This window comes from Amphiura filiformis, chromosome 14 (genome assembly GCF_039555335.1).
Source record: "Amphiura filiformis chromosome 14, Afil_fr2py, whole genome shotgun sequence".
In the NCBI taxonomy this organism is placed as follows: Eukaryota; Metazoa; Echinodermata; class Ophiuroidea; order Amphilepidida; family Amphiuridae; genus Amphiura; species Amphiura filiformis.
In genome coordinates, this window is record NC_092641.1 from 63,333,005 (window position 1) to 63,358,552 (window position 25,548).

Sequence of the window (25,548 nt, forward strand, 5' to 3'; positions counted from 1 at the left end):
ATAATAATAATAATAATAATAATAAATAATAATAATAATAATAAATATTAAATTTATAACGCGTAAGTATCCGTCAGAGGCTCAGAGCCACTCGCTGCGCAACTGTATATTCGTCTCAGGGCCTCAGCGGCCGGTCAAAAAAGGATATTGCCAAGAAAAGCGTAGGCCCTATTTCAAACCGAGATTTCAAAATAAAAGTACATTTTTCACATTAATATTTTGTACAATTTCACTCCCGAGCAAGTGATATGCATTAAATCAACCAAGGATAAAAATACAAAAAGTACACTGACATAAAAGTACATGAGCTTACATGTCCTTGAGCCGTAGTCAGATAATAACCCCCCCACCCCAGCACAAAATGCACTTTAGGGCCGTTCACAAACACTTGTAAAGGGGGCCTGATGCAAAAAGGGGGCCCTGAAAAATTTTGAGGGGCCCTGATGGGCTGGAAAAATTGAGTTTATATGCTTTTTCTATGGGGTTGACCTACAATTTTCACGGTCAAGGGGGGGGGGGCTGAAATTTTTGAGGTCTGTAAAGGGGGGCGAAAAATTTTCACGATGAAAATAGTTTGCATCAGGCCCCCCTTACAAGTATTTGTGAACGGTCCCTTAGAATAAAATAAAACAACATAAATTAAAAGCATATCAAAAATAGGAAACAGCACTGTGCAGCATGCAGCATCAAATAAAAACGTATGAAATTGATAGCTCTATACAATCTTTGTCAGTAGGAAGATTTTTGAATATGGGGGGAGCATGACAATGATGTGCTGGTCCAAGTTATTGGGGCTAGGCCTAATAGGTGGCTTGTCCATCCATAGCCACCAAAATTATTGGGGGCGGCCCTGGCAGTTCCAGGATCCCCGGTTCAATCCGGAGCCACTTGCTTTGGTTCCCTACATAGGCCCCCTCCCGGGTGGAGGTGGATCAGTGGGGGGTGCCGACTTTGGAAGTGATGTGAGGGTCTTTCGGTGAGAAGGCTCTCAAAGGGGGCCAGGGGGGTCTTCAATGACTACAACTACTGCACTGAAAATTCAGCAACTCAAGGCGAGTAGTTATTGATTTATTGATCAAATTGGTTTTCCCTCATTTGACTCAACTCCACAACTGTTGTCTGTGTTGAAATAGAATTTCCAGTGCAGTAGTTGTAGTCATTGCCCCTATAATATACTTATCTTACTTGTCACCAATGCGCTATAATTTTTGAGAAAAATGCAAAAATAGGCAAGAAATTTGGCAGGGGTGTTGTAACAGTCGCCCTGCGGTGCTCCAAGTAAAAGGAGGAATCTCCACAGCGAATTTCTACCGATCTCATGTCAGCGTACATGTCGCTGCACTGTTGATATTTGCGGAACTTTTGGTGTAAATTTGACCTTTATAGGACCCAAGGTGGTAAGTGTGTTTGATAGCCACATAATAATAATATTGCACTTGTGTTTAGGTAAGGTAAAGGTGCTAGATCGATCGCCATAAAGCTTATAATGATGTGTTTGAGCTCATTGAGTTAGAGCATGTGTATACAGCATGTAAACAGAGTTTCATGAAACATGTTGAACGTAATGCAAGGAAATGGGTTATTATGTTATGTGTAAGAGGATTTCACATGCATTCTTGTACCTATATAAACGTTTCATTTTATGATTATGCTAATGAAGAAAGAACCAGGTGTTCTATGTAGTAGAGTATCCCTACATGATCAATCTTTTGTAACCATGGTAACCAAATTGTGATTACTGTCAGGTGTCAAAATCTTGAAATTGGTAAACTATTATTTTACTGAATCTGATCCCAGATCTGATCATACTAGTCTCATGATATGATTTAATTGTTTGATAATGTGAACCTTTGAAGTAATGTTCAGTGATTTTATGGACTAAAACTGTATTTTTCCTTATGTGTGTTATTTGCAGTTTTACGGAGTTTCACCGAAATAAACTTCTGTGAGAATCAGAAACACGTTGGTCACTTGCGAATTCTTCGTATGCGTTTTGCTTGAGTCAGTTTACACCGTGGTGGCAAATTATTATGAAATAACTGCGGCCGCTACAGTAAAACACCGAGGTCCAAGTAAAACATCAGTGGTACTTGGCGCTAATAGATGTTTGTCCAGCTGCCACGACCGCAGCTGATGAGATGAGATGTCAACGAACACCGATAGTAACTACCGGTACCTGCGATTCCTGAGTGCAGAAGCTGTAACTCCGTTCATTTCAACTTCAGCATAGATGCGACAGGAAACATCCACTGGAAATCAGAGAACTTCAGTGAACTTTGAACTTTATGAAATTAAAGTTGATTTTGCTAATTTTAGCAAAGCACATTTACCATCGTAATGAATAATGGTCCATAAAGGATCTGGGTATATGAATGATACCGTATACATTTACAGTTGTCACAACAACAGTGGTATTATTAGCACAAGCAAGGTTATACCTCCCTTTTTTGATTCATTGAGTACAATTGAGTATCATTGTGATCCATGCATGGTTTGCCATGATCTGGTATAATTTTGTGTCCACCACATATTGGTCAAATTTGTTATGTTAATGTGTACTCAACATATCAAACAGTTTTTGCATGTTGTTGGTAAGGTATTATAAACAAGAGTATTGTGGTGACCATACTCAACATATAAAACAGTTACCCCTGTTGGTAAGGTATTATAAACAAGAGTATTGTGGTGACCATACTCAACATATAAAACAGGTTTTGCAAAGGTATTATACATGTATACAAGAGTATTGTGGTGACCAAAGGTATGTGTAAAATAACACATGGTTGTCAATGTCATAGCTACATTGTTCTGTGAAACACTGTTAAAATTACATGTTGTTTCTTTTTCTATGCGTGAATTGCTTGAAGCAAGGGACAAAGGCCCAAAGGGCCCCTGAAACTGTATAGTCAAATAGATGAATTGTGTCTTGTGAAACCAAATATATTATTGCTATTAATAGCATTGTTTATCCCTAGCCAACAAATTGGTGTTGGGGATTCAGTTTTCTCTGTGTCTGTGTACATGTATGTCAGCGCAAGCCAGTGTCTGTCTGTCCGTCTGTCTGTCTGTCTCACAATTTGAGATGTACATGATAAGTTTTGCATAAATGAAAATTATGAAGGTGTATGTTAACAAGTTGGTGCATGGGCTGTGAATGCGTAGTTGTAATATTATATTATGTACCAGGTACCTACATGATATTATTAGATGTACTGCGAGCATATATAATCAGGACTTGTAAATCCATTGTTGCGGCAAATTTTGTATGAATGCCAGTAATTGGACCTTCAATATTCACACTGTTTTACGACAGGTCAAAACAATTTAGTGTGTCACATGATATATGTACTGGTATCTAATGCTGTACCCGTGTATGAAATTTGCTTGAAATTACTTGTGTATGTATTGTACCAAGCTTAAGCATGGCATTTAATCCATGGGAAAGAACACCCAGAAATGGAGAGGAAGAGAGACTTTTGCGTAGTAATGTATCAATTACTGATCGAACCCGACAGTTTAGTGACCTCGTGAAGGATTTGGAGAAACAGTCATGGGAAACGAGGTCCGAAGTAAGATCACCGTCCAGGTCATTAAAATCATCGTCCAGGTCAGTAAGATCTGGTGGAAGTATACTGTCTGATGCTGTAGCTAATGCTGCTGCACTGGAGACTAGATTGAAGTACTTGGATGAAGAAATACAATTGAAAGGCAAACTTGAGAAACTTCAGACAGTCAAAGAACTGCATGTCGCCAGATCACAGGTCAAGGCTCTTACTAAATTAGAGCATGAGGGCAGCTACAGTAGTTCAAGTCGTAAAAGCCTCCTGTTGCCCGATGTAGATAAGACGGAGTTTGTCCAAAATTATGTCAGTTCCCTTCCAGCTGAAACCGGGCCACGCCCTTCATCTCAAATCATCGCCCCTCCCGAAAGCTTCAGTGATACTGGGGCTATGCCCACAGGGTATAGTGAGGATATCAGGCAACCTTCTGATGGTCTGAGCACTCCTCAACCTCCGCCTGCCTCCACCTACCTCAGCCTGCTGAATCTTGGAAGACTTCCTCCCCCTGAACCAGGGGTATTCACAGGTAACCCCATTGAGTACCCGGCATGGAGCATGGCCTTCGATACGCTGATTGAGCAAAGAGGATTACCTCCAGCGGAAAGGCTGTATTACCTGAAAAAGTATGTAGCAGGTGAAGCCAAGGAAACGGTAGATGGCTACTTCTTACTTGGCTCTGCTGATGCCTATCTTGAAGCAAAGCAGGCCCTCAAGAACCGTTATGGTGATCCGTTTGCTGTAGCGAACGCCTTCAGGACAAAATTGGATTCCTGGACTAAAGTACCATCTCGCGATGGTCAAGGACTTCGCAAATTTGCTGATTTTTTACATCAATGTGAGACAGCAATGTCAAGGAATGAGAGCCTGAAGGTATTGGACGATATGCATGAAAACAGGAAAATGGCAGCCAAGCTACCAGAGTGGCTTGTGCACCGTGGGGACGTGTCATCTCAGACTTCAAAGAAAAGGAGAAGAGGTTTCCACCGTTTAGCAGATTTGTCAAGTTTGTCACAAAGGAAGCTAAGGTGGCATGCGAGCCAGCACTGATGAATCTAAACAGTAAAACCAAACCTGAAGAGAAAGGAGGGAAGCTGACCACAGTTCACAAGCCAGCACGATCCTGCTCCACAGCCACGAAGCCAGCTCTGGTCTGTGTATTTTGTGACAAAGAAGGCCATGAGATCAGCAAGTGTAGGGGCTTCTGCAAAGTGGATCTTAAACAAAGGAAAGACTTTGCGATGAAACAAGGCCTGTGTTTCGGGTGCTTGCGAAAGGGTCATATGGCAAAACGCTGCAAGGATCGATTACAGTGTGAGACCTGTAATAAAAATCATCCAACTGCCCTCCATGGGGACATAAGAGAGAAGAAAGCTGATCCTACTCTAAAGGAAGATTCCCTGGCAGCTATTCCATCAGTTAGTCATCATACATCTGAACATTTAAGCGACAGATGCAGCAAAAGCTCAATGATTGTCCCAGTCTGGATCTCCCATTGTGCAAGACCAGATAAAGAGCAACTGATATATGCGTTGCTGGACACCCAGTCAGACACCACATTTATGTTAGATAGCAGCTGTGATGCTCTTGGACTGGATGGACCTAGTGTGAATCTGTTATTGTCAACCATGTCGGCAAAGGATCTGGTGGTGAACAGCCGTAAGATAGCTGGTTTGCAAGTGAGGGGTTATGATAGTGACTTACGGATTCCTCTTCCTAATGCATACACGAGACAACTAATCCCAGCCAATCGTTCACATATCCCTACCATGGAAATGACCAGAAAGTGGCCCCACCTACAGAGTATCGCAGAAAGATTGATGCCTCTGACTGATTGCGAGGTTGGGCTCCTGATAGGGTATGACTGTTCGAGAGCACTTGCACCGCGTGAGGTGATCCTTCCGGCTCCAGATTCTGATGGACCCTATGGACAAAGAACTGACCTCGGTTGGGGCATCGTGGGAATCATCGATCATCAGATTGATGAAGATGGAAATGATCCCATCGGCGTGAGTCACCGTATTATCGCTCGTGAAAGTCCTCCACAGTTGAACCGCTCTTCTGATGTACAAATCTCTCTAAGATCTACCGTCAAAGAAACCATCAACCCGTTCCAGGTGTGTCAGATGATGGAGTTAGATTTCTCTGACAGATGCAGTGAACAGAAGTCTCTTTCTCACGATGACAGACACTTCATGGAGATAGTCAAGGATGGAGTCCATATGAAGGATGGACATTATGTTATGCCCTTGCCTTTCAAAGCGAAAGAGGTGAAAATGCCAAACAACAGGAGACAGGCATGGGACAGATTAACACAATTAAAGAAACGTCTACTTAGTCAAGCCAAACTAAAAGAAAACTACACGTGCTTCATGCAAAAGATTATAGACAATGGACATGCAGAGCTGGTTCCACCTGATCAACTCAGTAACCCTGATGTGTGGTATGTGCCACATCATGGAGTCCACGCCAAGAAGACTGACAAGCTCCGAGTGGTCTTTGACTGTAGTGCACGATCCAAAGGAGTATCCCTGAACGACCTCCTCTTACAGGGCCCTGACCTCACAAATGGGTTGATTGGAGTGTTATGTCGCTTCCGCCAGGAACCTATAGCAGTGATATGTGATGTGGAACAAATGTTCCATCAGTTCTATGTGAATGCTGAACACAGGGATTTCCTGAGATTCTTCTGGTGGGAGAATGGAAATTGCGACTCACCGCCTTTGGAATATCGGATGAAGGTACACCTGTTTGGGGCTGTGTCATCTCCTGGATGCGCCAATTTTGGCCTGAAGTGTGTAGCAAATGACCATGAAGAGGAATGTGGATCTGCAGCAGCAAAATTCGAGAGGGAGAATTTTTATGTAGATGATGGTTTGACATCCGTGCCATCGGTTGAAGAGGCCATTGATTTGATCAACAACACCAGAGAACTGTGTCTTAGAGGTGGTTTAAGACTGCACAAGTTCATATCGAACTCAAAGAAAGTAATGGCCATCATACCACCTACAGACAGGGCACAAGGCATGAAGGATCTTGATCTACAGAATAATGATCTTCCCATAGAGAGAGCCTTGGGGGTCCAATGGTGTGTGAAGCGGATACCTTCCAGTTCCGGATCACTTTATGGGACCAGCCTTTGACAAGGCGTGGCATTCTTTCCACGGTCTGCTCGATCTATGACCCTCTAGGGTTTATAGCACCCGTCCTGCTTGTAGGCAAGCAGATACTGCAAGAAATGTGCAGAGAGAGAGCCGACTGGGACTCTCCAATATCAGACACATTGAGAATACGATGGGAAAAGTGGAGAAGCACTCTCTTCCAACTGGAAGGGCTGAAGATACCACGATGCTTCAAACCAGAGAAGTTTGGTGATGTTAAGTCCATTGAACTGCATCACTTTTCAGACGCCAGCACAGAAGGCTATGGACAGTGTTCCTACCTGCGTCTGATTGACAAGACAGACCGTATCCATTGTGGGCTAGTTATGGGCAAAGCCAGAGTCACGCCCTTGAAAGCCGTTACAATCCCGTCTTGAACTTACTGCGGCGGTGGTATCTGTACATGTAAGTGATCTTCTGAGACGTGAACTCAGCCTTATGAATGACATAAAGGAAGTCTTCTGGACAGATAGTATGGTAGTCCTGGGATACATCCAGAATGACACCCGTAGATTCCACACCTTTGTGGCTAATAGAGTACAGAAGTGATCAGAGACTACACCGACCCAGCACAATGGAGACATGTCAAAACTGACCAAAACCCGGCAGATGAAGCGTCCAGAGGCATAAGTCCTTATGATCTTGTGCACACTTCGAGTGGTTGACTGGACCTGAATTCCTGTGGAAGACTGAACTTCCCGAGAAGGTAGATACTGGCCAGTTGCTGAATGAAGATGATCCAGAGGTTAGGCGTTCAACCACCCTTGCCACGAGTGTGAGCAAGTTCCCCGAACAATTTGAACTTGAGCGACTAGAATACTTCTCCGACTGGGACCGGGCAAGAAGAGCCATGGCGAACTGCACCAAGTTCAAAGATCTTCTCAAGAATCGTGTCCGCCAGGGGGCGCAGGCCGGCGGGCAGTCGGGTGTTGGTGTTGGGGATCTCCAGCGAGCGGAGCGTCATGTCATCAGGGTAGTGCAGCTGGGGGCATACCGAGAGGAGTTGGAGGTGATTGCCTCCATGGCTCAGGACACTCCTGACAGAGTGAGTGCAAAGAGGCGCAATGAAGGTATCAAGAAGACCAGCTCTCTGTATCGTCTGGACCCTTTTGTAGACTCTGACGGACTCCTTAGAGTTGGTGGTCGAATAAGAAGGGCAGAGTTTGCACCTGAATTGAAGCATCCAGTAATTCTACCAAAGGGCAATCACATAACAACCCTCCTTATACGTCACTACCATGAGAAAGTCCAGCACCAAGGCCGTGGCATGACCATCAATGCACTTAGGGCTAGTGGATACTGGATCACAGGTGCTAGCACAGCAGTTTCAAGTGTTATCCACAAATGCGTGAAGTGCAGAAGATTGCGCAGCCCATGTCAGCAACAGAAAATGTCTGACTTGCCAGAAGACAGACTGGAACCAGTTCCCCCATTTACATACAGCGCTGTGGACTACTTTGGGCCATTCATGATCAAGGAAGGCCAAAGTGAACTGAAACGGTATGCAGTGCTATTCACATGCATGTCATGTAGAGCTATCCACATAGAGACAGCAAATTCTCTGACTACGGATTCCTTTATAAATGCGCTCCGCAACTTCTTGCAATCTGAGGCCCAATAAGGCAGCTTAGGTCAGATTGTGGAACGAACTTTATCGGGGCCAAAAGGGAACTCCAGGAAGCATGGGCTAAGATGGACCATGAAGTCATACGGAATTTCCTACTTAAGGAGAACTGTGATTTTGTTATTGACTTCAAGATGAATGTGCCCGCCTCAAGCCACATGGGTGGAGTATGGGAACGTCAGATACTGAACGGCTAGAAATATCCTGGCGTCCATGATTGACCGTGATGGCACCCAGCTCAACGATGAGTCCTTGAGAACACTGCTGTATGAAGCCGCAGCTATTGTGAACTGCCGTCCCTTAACGACAGAGTATCTGAACAATGCTGAACAAGAGCCACTGACACCTAACCACCTCCTCACTATGAAGTCTAGAGTCGTCGTACCACCCTTTGGTAAATTTGAGGAGACAGATATCTACTCAAGAAAAGCGATGGCGCAGAGTCCAACTTCTAGCGGAAGAGTTCTGGAAGCGATGGAAACTTGAGTATTTGTCCAGTCTACAAGCCCGATCAAAGTGGGAACAGCCTTGTAGAGACTTCCAAAGGGGAGACATCGTGATTTTGAAGGAGGATGATTCACCCCGCAATCAGTGGCAGATGGCTCGTATTGAGGAGACATACCCGAGTGAAGACGGTCGTGTAATGCGCAAAGTCAAGGTGAAGCTTGCAGACAAGCGCTGTGATGCAAAGGGCAAGCGTACCCACTCTGCAACCTACCTCGACCGTCCCATTCATAAACTTGTGCTGTTGCTGGAAAATCCAGCATTTGATGTTTAATTTGTGTGATGTTGTTTAAAGGAAATAAGAAAATCCTTATTTGTGGGGGTGTGTAACAGTCGCCCTGCGGTGCTCCAAGTAAAAGGAGGAATCTCCACAGCGAATTTCTACCGATCTCATGTCAGCGTACATGTCGCTGCACTGTTGATATTTGCGGAACTTTTTGGTGTAAATTTGACCTTTTATAGGACCCAAGGTGGTAAGTGTGTTTGATAGCCACATAATAATAATATTGCACTTGTGTTTAGGTAAGGTAAAGGTGCTAGATCGATCGCCATAAAGCTTATAATGATGTGTTTGAGCTCATTGAGTTAGAGCATGTGTATACAGCATGTAAACAGAGTTTCATGAAACATGTTGAACGTAATGCAAGGAAATGGGTTATTATGTTATGTGTAAGAGGATTTCACATGCATTCTTGTACCTATATAAACGTTTCATTTTATGATTATGCTAATGAAGAAAGAACCAGGTGTTCTATGTAGTAGAGTATCCTACATGATCAATCTTTTGTAACCATGGTAACCAAATTGTGATTACTGTCAGGTGTCAAAATCTTGAAATTGGTAAACTATTATTTTACTGAATCTGATCCCAGATCTGATCATACTAGTCTCATGATATGATTTAATTGTTTGATAATGTGAACCTTTGAAGTAATGTTCAGTGATTTTATGGACTAAAACTGTATTTTTCCTTATGTGTGTTATTTGCAGTTTTACGGAGTTTTACCGAAATAAACTTCTGTGAGAATCAGAAACACGTTGGTCACTTGCGAATTCTTCGTATGCGTTTTGCGAGTCAGTTTACACCGTGGTGGCAAATTATTGCGAAATAACTGCGGCCGCTACAGGTGTAGTACCCCCTTGTTAAACTACTCCACTACGGTAATTCATTTACCGCTGTCGTGAGGTGTCGTGTTCCGGCTGCCGTAGTTAATTTTCCTAATTTGGCTGGTACCCAAATACGTTTGTATGGGTACTTTGCGTGCAAAATAAAACACTTAGAACACAAACCTGCAATCGCGACCTTTGACCCAAACAAAGTGCCTACAAAAACAAAGATTTTGACTTTGCTTGGATGATTGTAGGCTTTCGACCCATCGCCGATTTGTAGTTTTTCCTGATTTCTTGTGGACATTTAGTGTCAGAAATATGAATCTAGAATTATTGGGTATGTATGAATAGCTGGATGTTCAAGAAGAGTGCCGATTTTGATGTAACAATGAAGTGTCTCGGGTTTTGTATTTTTTGTAATCAGAATCGTAGTAAAATTCGGAAGCTTGGTCACATAGCCATCAGCTGCCATGTTAGCTGGATAAAGCCATTATTATTAATATTATAGCGCAGGGATCAGGGAACCCATACCGTAGTAGCTCTGCACAACGGTATGGGATAAAGTGTGTTCAAAAAGCTAGTGCAACGCAATTGCATGATTTCAATTAGAGTTTGCACTAAAAAATACAAGGGGAAGGGCGGCTTCTACTAGCTCCTGAGTCCTGTAGCTAAAGTTGCATGTTTGTCATAATAATTAATATTAATTACACAGCTTCTTGTACTTCTTGCCTAAACACAGCTTCTTGTACTTCTTGCCTAAACTCCTATACCGTACTTGAAATTTTAATAAATACGCCATTATTTTTTTTTTTTTTTACACGATTAAATTGTACTTTATTAAACCAATATACCCTGCAAAATCAAGACTCTAGATAACTAAGTGCTGTAGTTTTGTCAAAATCCGTGATTTTGAATTAAAGCAATATTATAACATTTTCAAACAAAATAGATTAGCATTTCTTTGCCATAAAATGTTCGCTTTTACTGTCAGAAACAACCCCTTTTATTTTTGAGCTGAACAACTACGGCAAAGCAAAGAAAATTGGAATTTACTACCAGCGCACATAAAGCCAATACGTACCACTCCTTCGGTCATGTTGTGGTACGACCCTTTGTTGTGTATATCACCGTCCCATGCGCCGTGGACGTACTGCGTGTTATGAACATCGTGTATGCGTTCGACTAATAAGTCCATCGTAATAATAAAGCGCTGAATCAGCCTTTAATTCAAAATCACGGATTTTGACAAAACTGACAGCACTTAGAGTCTTGATTTTTGCAGGGTAGATTGGTTTAATAAAGTACAATTTAATCGTGTAAAAAAAGGAATTTTAAAACATCAGTGAGGGCGTCTTCCTCAGCAAATATTATAATATGGCTTTAAAGGCTGATTCAGCGCTTTATTATTACGATGGAATTATTAGTCGAACGCATACACGATGTTCATAACACACAGTAGGCCTACGTCACAGCGTGCGGGACGGTGATATATACTGTACAACAAAGGGTCGTACTACAACATGACCGAAGGAGTGGTACGTATTATGACATGTGCGCTGGTAGTAAATTCCAATTTTCTTTGCTTTGCCGTAGTTGTTCGCTCAGAAATAAAGGGATATTACTGACAGTAAAAGCTAACATTTTATGGCAAAGAAATGCTAATCTATTTTGTTTGCAAATGTTTACACATTAGTTAGCTAGGGAAGCCTCTTCAAATATCCCAGCGCTGCCAAGCTGCGCTGATTGGTCGGATACAATATCATTGTTTTAGTCGCTTACACATACGTTAATGTAGTGAGAACATGGACATGGTATATAGAAGATTGTGTGACCCATGATCAGTAAAAAGTGAATTCCCACAAAGTACTGGGAACTGGAAGGCGTATTGCCTACAGATTGGAAGGGTCTGTGTATTGGGTTGATTTTTAATGTTATATAGTCTACAGTACTAGTGGTTATCCATGGACCTGAGGGAGGGTCTGCAATAGTCATGATTGATAGTCGATTTGAACAACTTTTTTTTTTATGTCGAGCATATCTAGGCATTAACAAGCTGAAATCTAGGAGATAACGCTGATGAATCTTCGGCCAGGCACAAGTGACCTGGTGAACAAAGGGGGGCGCCGTGAGATAGCTGGTCGGGCCGTCGGGCAATTTTACAGGACAGTCAAGTGTAGCCAACAATCGGGCTTATTACCCTGATCGGAACCAACTGTAATGAGGTCTTTTATCATGGGTTATCTGCCCCACCTTTACCAGATGAGCCACGGGGAGAGTGGATAAGATTTTTTATTATTATTATTTCTTTGCTCCTGCAGGGACCTTTATAAAGTGTGGTGCAAAATTGCGATACCACATTGTAAATGATTGTATTGACTTTATTTATGTGTTGATTGTCTGAGACTGCACTTCAAATTGCTCTGTGTCAGATCAAATTGCACCACAACTTTCCAAATGAGGTGCATAAATGCACCACAACTTAATAACATGTAAAACAATTAATTCGAAGACTGGTCCCCACCCTTCAACCTTTTTGAAGATTTTCAAATGGTGCAATTTTGGCCTCTAAGTGGTGGACTCCAGTGCTAAAATTCCAGCTGAGTGGTGGGCTCACCACCGCCCACTGTAGCTACAATCCTGCAGAGCGGGTCACATCTTGTTAATGCATGTAATACTCAGCCAGTTGTCAGTGTAAAATGTATACAAATTTGTGTTAAGTTGTTACTAATACTGCATGATTCATTTTAATTTACAGAGTCATTTGGTCAGAATTTTCCAGAGGTGAGTACTGAAATTACAGACTATAGGACAATTTCACAAAAGGTCATTAGGTCAAATATACCTCCAGAAGACATGCATGCATCAAGTGATATTGATTGACTCATTTGCTTTGTACGAGGGGGTATCAAAAAGTTTTAGAAATCGCACAGAAGTGAAAGAACTATATCAATGAAAGTTTGTCAGTGCAATCACTGGTCTTTATGTACACTATGGTGCAAAAATGGTCTCATAAGTATGTTCACTTTTTTTACAGGAGCTAGATGTCACTACCTGCCTATGTAACCGCATAACCAGCAAAATGGAGAAAATTGAGGCATGCAGCATGATTAAGTTCCATTTTAAGGGTTACAGTGCCCAGAAAATCTGTGATGAAATAAAAATTCCTTTTCCAAAAAGCGACAGTGACATATCACAATCACCACCGAAGATAACTTTCATTTCATCATCAATTTTCTAGGCACTGCAACCCTTCAAAAACAGGATCTTAATAATGCTGCTTGCCTCAGTTTTCTCAATCTTGAAGTTTATGCGCAGTAACTGGGGCAGCGGGTTATTGGCATCTAGTGCCACCTGTAAAAAAAGTAAACATACCTATGAGACCATTTTTGCACCATAATATACATAAGGACCAGTGATTGCACTGACAAAATTTCATTGATATAGCTCATTCACTTCTGGGCGATTTCTAAAACTTTTTGATACCCCCTCGTACTTGTTCCATGCATCATGTCTTCTGGAAGCAGATTTGAACTACAGTATCTAATGAACTTTTGTGCAATTGCCCTATAAATAGGCATGATAGGTGGTTCACCAAGTGACAAAGTCCAGTATCATTAATGAGGGCTGATTGCTCCACAAAGAGTGAGAGACAAAACTGGTATGCCCACTCTGCACATGTTACAGGACCTGTTTTCAAGCACGTATTGATATTGTGTAAACGCAATATTACTAGGCATGCAAAGCCGTGAATGAATATCTGAAGAGCAAAGCTTTAGCTACAGACCCGTCCGGCCGTCATCGCCTGTCACAGAATGGATAGTCCGAATAATCAGACCCAGAACAAAATATTAATTTCTGACATGATCGTGTTCTGGGTCTGAACTGTTTCCATTCGAAATCTTGATGGCAAATTGGACAAAAGAAGCACATGGTCCTACTTCACAGTTTTTTAATCCCCTATTCATGTTGCGTGAATCACTCTATTGTGGACCATCCTTTTGATACTTGAGTATTTGGACAAGCGGAACAGTTTTGACAGGCCTTTTGTCTACCTCTCTGTTTGTAAACAAACGAGGAGGTCGAAATTGTCCTCCTCGCCGAATACGAAAGTCAGCATAATAGTACGGCACTAGAGAATGAATGGCCTACAAAATGATAAAGCAATCATGTTGAATCTTACAAACCACTGTTAGGAGCCTCTAAATGTCTATAAAAAGGCACTTTATGATGCGTTTTCGCAAGTACAACCTTCAGTGGGCACCATTTTGTTTAAGCTTGTTATCTTCTAGGTTTGGTGAATAGCTGGATTTTGGCCATGGGCAGTGCTCTTCCAGAATCCCAGACTAAGTTGGATGCCCTACTTTCAAATCCTGGCTAATGCCCTGTCGAGAAGTCTCCTTGCATGTATACAAAGCATTGGACTTTGCCTCTTGGTGTGATATCTGTCTCTTTAATCTATGAGTGAAATATGTACATGTAATTGGAGATTGGGAGGTATTCATTTAATGCAAAGGTGATAATTAAAAATATCATGTAATAACATCTTGCCTGTGCTCCCCTAAAATTTGTGATTTACTCGGTCATAATGAGGATTTATACTAGGGCAGGGCTCCCAAAGTGTGGGTCGCAATATTAATGCACAGAGGCAAGTCCCCCCCACTGGCTTGAAATACTGGGACAAAATTGACTTAAATTGTCGTCATTTTGACCCATTTTAGCATTAAAATTTTTGGTTGTCATTTTTAGCATACATTGTAAGTCAGCGGGAAGCCTCAGCCTGTCGATGTGATACCAGTTCCAGCTATCAAGTCACACTATTGTTCAAAACATCTCAAAAAAGTAACTGCCCCCCCCCCCCCCCTCCTTTAAATAATGGCCATTATTCAAAAACGGGTGATTGTATTACAAATATGAAAATGCGTTGGAAGCAGAATTTAGCTCTGCGCATTTTGACACCTCATTTGTAGCAATTGTCTAAATATTGAGGTCACAGTGTACATTGAAATCAATGTAACCCAAGATTTGAAAGTTGCAGTAAATTCTATTGATGTGTATTCAGTATAATGGAAGGAAATCTGTGTTAATGATATCTGAGTGTTTTTGTATTGTTGTAAGTGCAACTATCAAATCTGGACCTCACTACATTAAATTGACCTGTGTTTTATTTTTTCAAATTCTATTGTATCAAATGAGGCGTCAAAATGCGCAGAAATAAATTGTCTCCAAACAGTTGTGAGTTAGTAGCAAATGGTATTTAGTAAAAATATCTGCAAAATATTGAATGTAAACAGGTTAAACAACAGTTTTGTTTGAACCCTGGCCTATTGTAATTGGATTTTATGGCTAAATTACACATGGTACCCAGGCACACAATTACCTGTGAAGTCACATCCCTAATATTATAACCTTTCTGGTTTATCCTATTTGACATTAGGAAAGTGATGGCACTCTGGATTGTATTAGTATGGCATTGACATGCTGCTTCAATAAGAGAGGCACTCTGCTGGCCGTGGGATGTAACGATGGTCGTGTCGTCATCTGGGATTTCTTGACAAGAGGCATTGCAAAGATTACTAGCGCACACTCTCACCCTGTGTGTTCTTTGAGGTAGGTTCAATTTTTAATTAATTTGGGATATTTACCCGGGGGGGGTCTCAGTACAAATGACCATACGGGGACGTGCCGCAAATATGGGTAGCATTTTCAGCCTCTTGGTATATCAATGACCCCTTTTTCAAAGCCTATTTTGGTATATGAATGGGTCCTTTTTTCATTTTTTTCTCAATTTTTTTCGGAAAATAGCCCAATTTTTCGTTAATTTAGCCAAAATTTTCAAAATTTTCCTAAAATTTTCCCAAAATTTGTAAAAACTAGGACAATTTGGGTTAAATTCGGCCGAAAATTTTGACTTTCGGTATATCAATGGGTCCAAATTTCTTGAAAAATTGGTATATTTATGGGTCCACTTTCAAATTCTCAGCGGCACGTCCCTACCAAAACCAAACTTGAGTACCCCCCCAGGGATATTTATATGTATAAAACATACCAATTTGGACACAAATCCGTATTTAGGCTGCCCCAATCCTTGATAACCACCCCATATTTTCACAGGGGGATCATTCATGTATACAAGTTGTAAGCATCCACGTGAATTGACTTTCAAAAATGACCCTAAGCTACGATGTCGAAAATTTGTGTAACTAACCCTAAACAAGTATTTTACTGAAATAAAAACACCCTAAGCAAGAAATTGGTTTGAAATTTACCCCTAAACATGGATATATTATAGACATTGCGTGTGTCGGTACAGTGATATCGGTAAGCTTAAAATTGGCGCTGGTGAAGTCGGCTCCGATTAAAAAAAAATCTAGTTGGTAAGATTGCTCAGAAACCTTTTGTACCGAATAATTTGATAAATATGTCACCACTAATGTCTGTTAATTGGGTAATTTTAAAAACTACCCTAAGGATGATCCTCGCTTGTTTGTTTGTCCACGTCCGACCGACCCTGTACTCTGGTCCCGACCGTGTCTTTTTTTTCTTTTTTTTTTTTTTTTTTTTTTATTTTTTTAGCAAAATAGTTGTTAGTATTAGAAAGAAAATGTAAAAAAAAAAAAAAAAAAAAATTCAAGATAGGCCCTATTTTGTTATTTTTAATATGAAAATTGATAATTTGTATTCATGTCATAGTCTATTAATGATTTCAAAATGCATTCAAATTCAATACATTTTGAAATCATTAATAGACTATGACATGAATACAAATTATCAATTTTCATATAAAAATAACAAAATATCTTGAAATTTTTTTTTTTTTTTTTAGGTCAACCATGAATGATCCTGGCATTTAGGTCTAGGTCCAGAGACACTACAAAACCGAAAAAATAAAATTTTTTTTTTTTTTTTTGCAATTTCGGGTACCCGGTTACCCGCCCGAAAATTGCGGCGGGTACCCGGTACAAAATTACCCGAAAATGCCAGGCCTATTTGAGACCCTAATTAGGGTCTCAAAACCCTCATTTTAATGGTGGATCCGCAGGGATCCTTGTTTTGCGTTGTCAAAACCACCCTAAATCTGTGTTTTCTTAATCACACGGATGCTTACAACTTTCATATATATATGAGTGGCCCCCCGTGCATATTTTCAACCTTAGTGTGGCCCTTAGGCAGTGCACATGTGTAGAATGTATGTGTGAGTGCATTAATTCTCCTGCAACCGTGGACATTGGCCAGGATATGCACTTCTTATAAATACAGCCACATTCCAACTAAGGACGTCCGCGGTTGCTGGTTGCTGGTCCTCGGTTGCTGGTCCTCAGTTGCTGGAATTAAGCCAAAACAAGGCATATGTATAGTTGTATACATCCATTTCAAAACTTGGATCAAAAGGATGCACTTGTCGGCTGCATCATGTCCCTCTTTTCATATAATACCAAGGTGGTATTTATTCCTAGCTATTATGTAAAAAGAGACGCATGTAGCAGCCCACAAGTGCATTGTTTTGATATGGATATACACATAATAAGCATATAAAAAGCTTGTTTAAGACCAAGGCCACATTTGCCAGTGTGGGTAGGGTCCTTGATTGGATAGTAAAAACTATAAAAGTGTGATATGTGTGGTTAGGCAGAGTATGTCAAGGGATATGTTCATTTTGATGGTGTGTGTATCCTTGTGTGCGGGTGAATAAAAGTCATGGTGTTTTAAAAAGCTAATCAAGCAAGCCAACACTTTGTTTCATTTCAGTTGGAGTAGAGATGGGCAGAAGTTACTGAGTGCATCCACAGACAACACTATTTCCATATGGGATGTTGTAACAGGGGATTGCGATCACAGATTTAGATTCCCAGCACCGGTACTCAAAGTCCAGTTTCACCCCCGAGATGCGTAAGTACAAAAAAACACAAGTGCATCGAGTTATTCCATTTGAAATCCATACACCCCTGAAATTACCTTAGTCTTCAGGCCCTGCCGTCTAGATTTTAAAGGCAAGTGGTCAATCACTCGCTAGCATGATGCTAGGCAAATCTTCAAATCACTTTCTAGTTATATGTAGTGGTCGAGTCACTCTCTAGGTCTGAAAGATCATTAATTCATTCCAATATGAACCACGTACACACTACTGACATGCTCTCATTCGTTGTCAGGGATTAAGGCTATAATTTACGGGATAATTTATTATGTAAAAATCAAATGAATACATTGAAAGTGTTTAAACTTGAATGTAAATTGGATTCAATTTCCGGTGATCATGGTGGTTCGCAGCGAGCGATATTTAGTGTCTATGGCGAGTGGAAAATCGCTCACTGGAAATTGAGTTTGGGCGAGCGGTGGCGAGCAAGAACGATCGCTCACCTCAAAGGGCAAGGCCTGAATCTTCCACACAGGGAGTGTGAAATCTGGGAGTTACATAGGGGGTGTATGGATTTCAACTGGACTAGCATAATGTGTGGGTCAACCAGTTTGTACAAATGCATGTTGTATTATATTGGAGACAAGCTGCTATTACTATACTGAATTGAAACTACAGACTGTTCGCTAACAGCATAAGTCCCCGATCTTTTTTTGTATGCTGTGAATTCTCGCGTATTCACGAGAGCCGATCGTTCGATCGCGTGTGTCTAACCTAATCATCAGAACGTTGCATGCAAGAGTGTTAGAAGATGGGGGTTCGAGCCTGGCGCAGTGTTTGTTTTTGTATATGATTGAGCTGACAAAAATTCTCCTGGGTAAGGAACTAACTGCTTGTTTCTCTCAGTTACCTGTAAGAAAACTTGTGGAGCTAATCCTGGCTGTGATGGTTTATTGTGGTATGTTTAGGATGTGCACTTCTTAGCTGTACTTCCCAGTTCATTGTTAAATGGTTTATATGGTGTTTCTTATCTCTTTCAGCAACAAAATTCTTGTTTGTCCCATGAAGCATGCACCTATATTACTCACAATTGATGGAACGTACAAGAAGATACATGTAGAGGATGATGTAAGTATGGTGAAATGGGCTGATCCACTTGAAATCCATACACCCTCTGTGGAAATCTTGGTCTTAATCTTTCACACAGGGAATATGTATTTCAAATGGGGTAGACCCCATTTGAAATTCACACTCACTGTGTGGGAGATTAAGGTCATGTCTTCCGTAGGGGGTGTATGGATTTCAAGTGTAATAGCCCAGTATTGCAAAAGTGGCAATATTTGCAGAGCATTAATGAATGATGTTCATGCTGTTCCCGTTCAACACAGGTACCATTCTTTCTTCTTCTTTCTTTGCTTCTCCTTCATTAATTCTTTCTTTCTCTGTCTCTCTATCTTTCTTACCAAACTGGTGTGCTGTTGCCTGTAAATATACTGCGCCAATAAAGTACCCTTACACTTGGAAAAATAATCACAATTTCCAAACTGAACAATATTGGGGTAAATTTGTTTTTTAATAGATGCACAATCTAATCCTGCACATTATGACACCACATTGAATCCAATGTGACTTCAAGAAGCAAAGTTACAAGCATTTGATTAGACGAAGGTCCAGTTTTAAAAGTGACAAACTGGCCTATTCAAAACTCCATAGACTAGACATCTGGTTTGAGACTGGTGAATGGCTAATTTATGCGTTTGGCTTTAATTTAAAACAAAAGGAACAAAAGAAAACTTAAACAAAAGAACTATCAAATAACATGAAAGTTATGAAGAGTACAGAGAAGTAAAAACTGAAATAAAGACTGCTTTAAATAACGCTTCATTGAAGAAACTGTGTTGTCTCTTTGTTGCGCTTGTTGGAATCTTTTGTGCGGCTTGTATAGGCCAGTTTGTCACTTTTAAAACTGGACCTTCGTATATTCAATTGCTTGTAACTTTACTTCTTGAGGTCACATTGGGTTCAATGTGGTGTCATAATGTGGCATTGTGCATGATTATATAGTGCATCTATTAAGAAAACAAATTTACCTCAATATTGTTCAGGTTTGAAGTTGTGATTATTTTTCCAAGTGTAAGGATACTTTATTGGCGCAGTATACTAAACTGAGCTCAAAAAGAAACTTATAATTTTTTACAACTTGTGAATCACAAGGTCATATCTTAAAATATTGTCTTTCAAAATGAACCAAAATTACACAAAGGATTACTTTAATGCACTGTCATGGGACAGCTTCCTGGACTTCCTCCACTTTCACAGCCCAACATTTGGTACCCAGCACAGAAAATCTGTAAGAATGCACACAAGATCCTTGCTCTGATGATAAACGGTGCTGCTTTCTGCTTTTCATACACTTTTTTCATGAAACAGGGCTGGGCTGTGAATGTGGTCCAGGAAGCTGCTCCATGTCAGTGCATTTTGCTGTTGTGTCAGTTGGATAACTGTTTGCTTACTGACATGTGTTAAGAGTAGCGCATTGAAGTAAACCTGTGTGTAATTTTGGTAGAATTTGATAGACAGGATTTCAAGATATGACGTTGTGAAAAATTATAAGTTTCTTTTTGAGCTCAGTTTAGTATTGTCATTGATTTGTGTGAAAATAAACAAAGTGTCATAAAACATGTGAGAGATTAGTACCAGAAGATTATACCTGCAATCAGGGTTTACTTTAACGCACAAAACACACGTATTGATGCGTTAACGCACTTTGTGGATCCCTTCAAATCCAAAGTTCAACGCGTACAAACCCTTACCAAAGTGAACAGCTAATTAAGCCTTCACTAGGCTGTTACTAAGCAGTTGTAAGTTTGAACAGCCAGTAGCTTAGCTGCTGCATGCTTGGAACAGCTATAATTTAGCATTCACATTTTTGAACAGCTAGTTTAGCTATAGCTGTTCAATTTTTGAACATGGCTTATAGCTGTTAGCCAGTTATAGCCTTCACTAGCCTTCACTTCCTCAGTGGGTCAAATAGGTGCATGATGGGAATATATTTCTAACTGCCATTTTGAACGGGTGTGGATGAATGCAGATGGAATCTAATACTTTGGATGTTTCCAGCTTTATTTATAGGCCTTGTTTTTCACTTTATACATTTGGGATGCACTTATGTGGACAATATCATATGTAATGCATGTAGTTATCTTTGTGTGCAATAATATATGCCACATCATGGATAATGTAAGTATAGCTTAAATTTTGCAGGCTTAGTGAATAGGCTATAAGGCTAATGAAATGAAATGATTAGTTTCCCGCCACATTTTTTTTGTGAAATATGAGGTCATGATTTCATTATTCATTATTTTAGAATATTTCATTATTGTCAAAAGTTTCATTTATATGGCTATTACCTATATTGTTGATAAAAGACCAAAACAGGTATTAATGCCAAGATAATCATTACAGACATTTTGCAACAGATTGAGAAAAGATTTAAATTTGTTTTTATTAAAATGAAAAGAAATTTGCAATTTTTGTAATCATTAGAAACATGATGAGGTAATCCTTAAATTTTCATTATTTACCACATCCTCTACCCCGACAACTAAGAAAAACTGCTGATTATGAATGATCAGCAGGGGATGTCACACATTTTGAGAGTTTCAATTTTGATTATTTCCATCTCAATGTTCAGATAATTGACTTATATATGAAAATAATGAAAGTTTTGGTCAAATTGAAAAAGTTATGAGGGCGGGTGACGGGAAACTAATAATTTCATTTCATTAGCCTAATCATCGAATAGATAGTGAAGGCTATTATTGAACAGCTAGTGAAGGCTATTATTGAACAGCTAATGAAGGCTATTATTGAACAGCTAGTGAAGACTATTATTGAACAGCTAGTGAAGGCTATTATTGAACAGCTAGTGAAGGCTACTATTGAACAGCTAATGAAGGCTACTATTGAACAGGTAGTGAAGGCTATCACTAGCTGTACCTAATTTACATAATTCATCATTTTGAAGGCTTAGTACATGCTAAATAACAGCTACTATCTGAAAGCTAAATTACTTGTTCAGTGAAGGCTTTCAAACAGCTTATTGAAGGCCTTCATTTATGGTAAGGGAACTCTTGAAATTGTACGCGTTCAAATATTACAAGATTTGAATATAGAAACACCCAATATTGTTAAAGCGTCTTCCAAAATAAATATACCACTTGGGCAATATTTTGGACCCCTTCAGAGGAAAAATTCATAATTGAAAACGTCCAAAAAATTTGAAAATATCCCTTCAACAAACTGCTTAAAGAAAACCCTGTCTGCAATAGCTGCCCTATTGGATAACTTCTGCATCCTATATTGTACACAATCTAAGATATAGCACCTGGCAGCTATTGCATTTTTTCCCTAAACTCGCATTATGTGTTTTAGCATAAAATATAATGTAGGAGATAAAGTAGACATTGTGGGTTTAGGGTAAGAAAGCCCTATATGTAATAGCTGCCAGGTGGCAAACCTTTAGATGTGTACAATATAGAATGCAGAAATTATCCAAATTTTTACGGGGCAGCTTTTGCAGATAGGACCTTCTAAATTGGTGGTGCAGTTAGCCAAACTATTTTGTACAGACATTCTATGAATGGGCCTTTAAATCAGATATTCCAGGTTTACTTTTCTGTAAAACAAATGTATGAATATAAGCTTTGCTATTCTTCATTCTTTCAGATGGATCTCAATATAGTGGCATCGTTTGACAGACGAGGGGAATACATATATACAGGCAATGCCAAGGGAAAGGTGAGTCATTAGGGACAGGTCACTATTTACGCCGGGGGAATGGAGGATTTCAATTTTGTGTTCCCCCTTCGCTTCCAATCAAAAATTTTGCATTCTTCCCTTATTTTATGAAATTTCTCCATTTAAAACTTAGCATTCCCCCACTCTTTCTTGGCAAAAAAATTCACATTCCCCCTGGTGTAATATCCTTTGACATACAAGGGGGATATACAGTACATCCTGTTTAGACTTCTTTTATTAAGTAGAGGCCTACAATGTAGCTACTTGTATTGTTTTGTAGTGCACACCCTTTACATACCACAATAGACCATCACAGCCAGGATCAGCTCCATGAAGAGAAAAGTTGTTTTCCCCACCCGGGATATGACCCACTGACCCCTCGAGTGCCAACCAGCATAATGGGTATAGCAAGCCATGCATGTGCCCGGCCAATGGTTCTGTGCGTATATGTAGTTGGTAGGATTGCATAATCAGATCATGTGGCATGCATGGTCTTGCAGTCGCTTCTTGCTGAATGGTTTTGTATGGTCTAGAATGGCTAAGGTTAGAGCAAATTATAGAAGTTTTGGCTATAATTGTAAAATAAGCAAACAAACAACAGAGGTAGTCATTGTGACGTCAACGCCACCATCTTGTGGGTACGGAGTGCCTTCTTGCTAAGATCACCACGTTGACGCTTGACTGAAGAGGTGCATCACTCGCTGCGACTTTCACGTAATCGGGTGCGTAATGTCTAACGCATGACATGCAGAACGGCAGTACCCACAAGATGGCGGATCCCGCGGAAGAGGCTGACGGCCTCTATTAAACAAAAGATCTGATTGATCGATCCTAGCTTTCGGAGAGGCTTATGGACAATTCCACATTATTTTGTCTGACCACTGAATATGGTTCATATGATGATTCACTCGTATGTAATTTTTTCCCCTCCATAGGTTTTAGTAATACATGGTACAACATTAGCTACATTGGCCTCATTCCGAGTGACAACAGGGACATGCAACACAACGGCTATCAAATCCATAGAGTTTGCAAGGAGGGGGAAGTAAGTATGCAGGATTGCATGACTAAAGTGACTACCGTAAAACCTTGTCTACAAGCATATATATGCCTCTAAACGGGTTTTTTTAATGCAAGAGACAAGAGGCAGAAACTCTCCACAAAAACATTATTTGGAGTTTGAACAACTATATTACTGATAAAGGCGACTGTACAAACACCTAAAGACCAATCTATTGTAATGTGTTTGTGGAGGGTATTAAAACGGATGTGCCTTGGCCTACAAATACAAATCTGGACTAAACATCGTAGCGTGAAAGTCCCAAGGATCGATGTGAAATATAGGCCTAAATGTCAGGATCATAAACGGCATAAATACCTGGTCGTCGTTAATTATGAAATTGGTTGTAGGATTGATTGTGATTTGCCACGGATTGTGAAATAATTAATTTATGTCACTTAATTAAAGAAATCAGATCAATAAAGGTGACTCATGACAACATATAAAATTAACAATATTATATTGTACTGGTTTCCCAGCATAAACTGTAAGCTTCACAATGCACAACAATTATTACACAATATTATATATCCAGTTTACAACTCGTGACAATTAATGAGATGAATTAACTAAATAAATTAATGATTTATGTTTTACGACGATGCGTATTCACTTTATCTGACTGAAGTTAAAAATAGAATAGCCAAAAACCTGATCACGCCATAAATTGAGTGCTCTCTCGGATAAATCCGCGCTTACTGAGTCTCAGTGATCCAAAAGTATACAAAAACCATACATAAATAAATTAATAAGCACATTTCTAGTCAGATATGTGACCCGTTACAGCAAAAGGTACCTTAAGTCGGGAGCTACATATGCCTTATTTTGCTAGTAACAAATGCATTCTAAACCAATCATTAATCCTATTGTTGTAGAGGATAATAAGCTTGTACCTGTCTATAGAACTGTTTGTTATACAGCTCTAGTCTTTATTTGATATGGCTAATCCCTGTACAAGTGGCGTGAGTGGTGGGTTACAAAAGCATTGTATTGTATTTGTATAGGTATGTATTAGCCACCCACTAACAATGAGAGGACATTCCTGAACCTCGTTGACTTGTAGATGATTTGAAATGACCGCCACTTCAGATTGTCATTATTGTTTGATATTTTCTGCCAACATTGGGGAAAAAGAGACTCTTGTAGCAGCCGACAGTAGGTACCTTTCGCTGTAACGGGTCACATATTACGTTAAATACGAATCATTACAAATTATTACAACACTCACATAGCTGATCCTAAAAGGATCAGCGAATCTTTCAGAATGTCATACCGCAGTACGAGTTGCAAGACATGAAAACACGTCCACCCGGTACAAAGCCTGTGCCGCAAGTCAGCCGTTCCAAGATACACAAACGGCATTTATTTTCTATATATCGCGCAAGCAATTTGGTCGCGCAATTTGCGTACGCGCTGCGCCTGCAAAAGCACGCAATACCTGAGCGACTGAAATAAAGCTTTAAATAAACAGATTAGAAAATATGATAAAAATATGATTAGCGCTGCCGAAGTTTAAATGATGGTTTTCAATATTAGTAGGCCTACTGAGGTGCCTACTGGGGGTTCCGTTACAGTATTTGCCTTTCGTCTTTCGTTTAGAGGCATGTATGCTTGTAGACGGAATTCTACGGTATTCTCATAGTCGTGACTATTAATGGGTTGCATGGTAATGGGTTGCATGACTAAAGTTGTGACCATTAATGGTAGTCATTCCGAGTGACAACAGGGACATCCAACAAAGTAGGTATCAAATCAATCGAGTTTGCAAGGAGGGGGAAGTAAGTATGCAGAGTTGAATGACTAAAGTGACTATTCACATAGTCGTCACTATTAACATTGGTAGTCATTCCGAGTGACAACAGGGACATCCAACACAGTAG

General features: G+C 40.2%; 3 protein-coding genes across 3 annotated transcripts in view; all 3 read left to right on the plus strand.

Annotated features, from left to right (window-relative positions):
- Nucleotides 1-4,606: 4,606 nt before the first annotated feature.
- LOC140169567 (uncharacterized) lies at nucleotides 4,607-6,700 on the plus strand. The gene has a single exon (XM_072192830.1). It carries the CDS (start codon nucleotides 4,607-4,609, stop codon nucleotides 6,698-6,700), a length of 2,094 nt encoding a protein of 697 aa, XP_072048931.1.
- Nucleotides 6,701-7,568: 868 nt separating this feature from the next.
- Nucleotides 7,569-8,339, plus strand: LOC140169568 (uncharacterized). Its single transcript, XM_072192831.1, has one exon. It carries the CDS (start codon nucleotides 7,569-7,571, stop codon nucleotides 8,337-8,339), a length of 771 nt encoding a protein of 256 aa, XP_072048932.1.
- A 1,812-nt stretch (nucleotides 8,340-10,151) lies between these two features.
- The window catches only part of LOC140170427 (retinoblastoma-binding protein 5-like), a 32,156-nt gene continuing 16,759 nt past the window's right edge, over nucleotides 10,152-25,548 (plus strand). Inside the window, exons 1-7 of the mRNA XM_072193797.1 lie at nucleotides 10,152-10,293; nucleotides 12,712-12,737; nucleotides 15,391-15,563; nucleotides 17,703-17,843; nucleotides 18,849-18,936; nucleotides 22,537-22,608; nucleotides 23,544-23,653. Of these exons, the coding sequence (XP_072049898.1) occupies nucleotides 10,275-10,293; nucleotides 12,712-12,737; nucleotides 15,391-15,563; nucleotides 17,703-17,843; nucleotides 18,849-18,936; nucleotides 22,537-22,608; nucleotides 23,544-23,653 (629 nt within the window). The 5' untranslated portion in view covers nucleotides 10,152-10,274. The remainder of the gene's footprint in view (nucleotides 10,294-12,711; nucleotides 12,738-15,390; nucleotides 15,564-17,702; nucleotides 17,844-18,848; nucleotides 18,937-22,536; nucleotides 22,609-23,543; nucleotides 23,654-25,548) is intronic.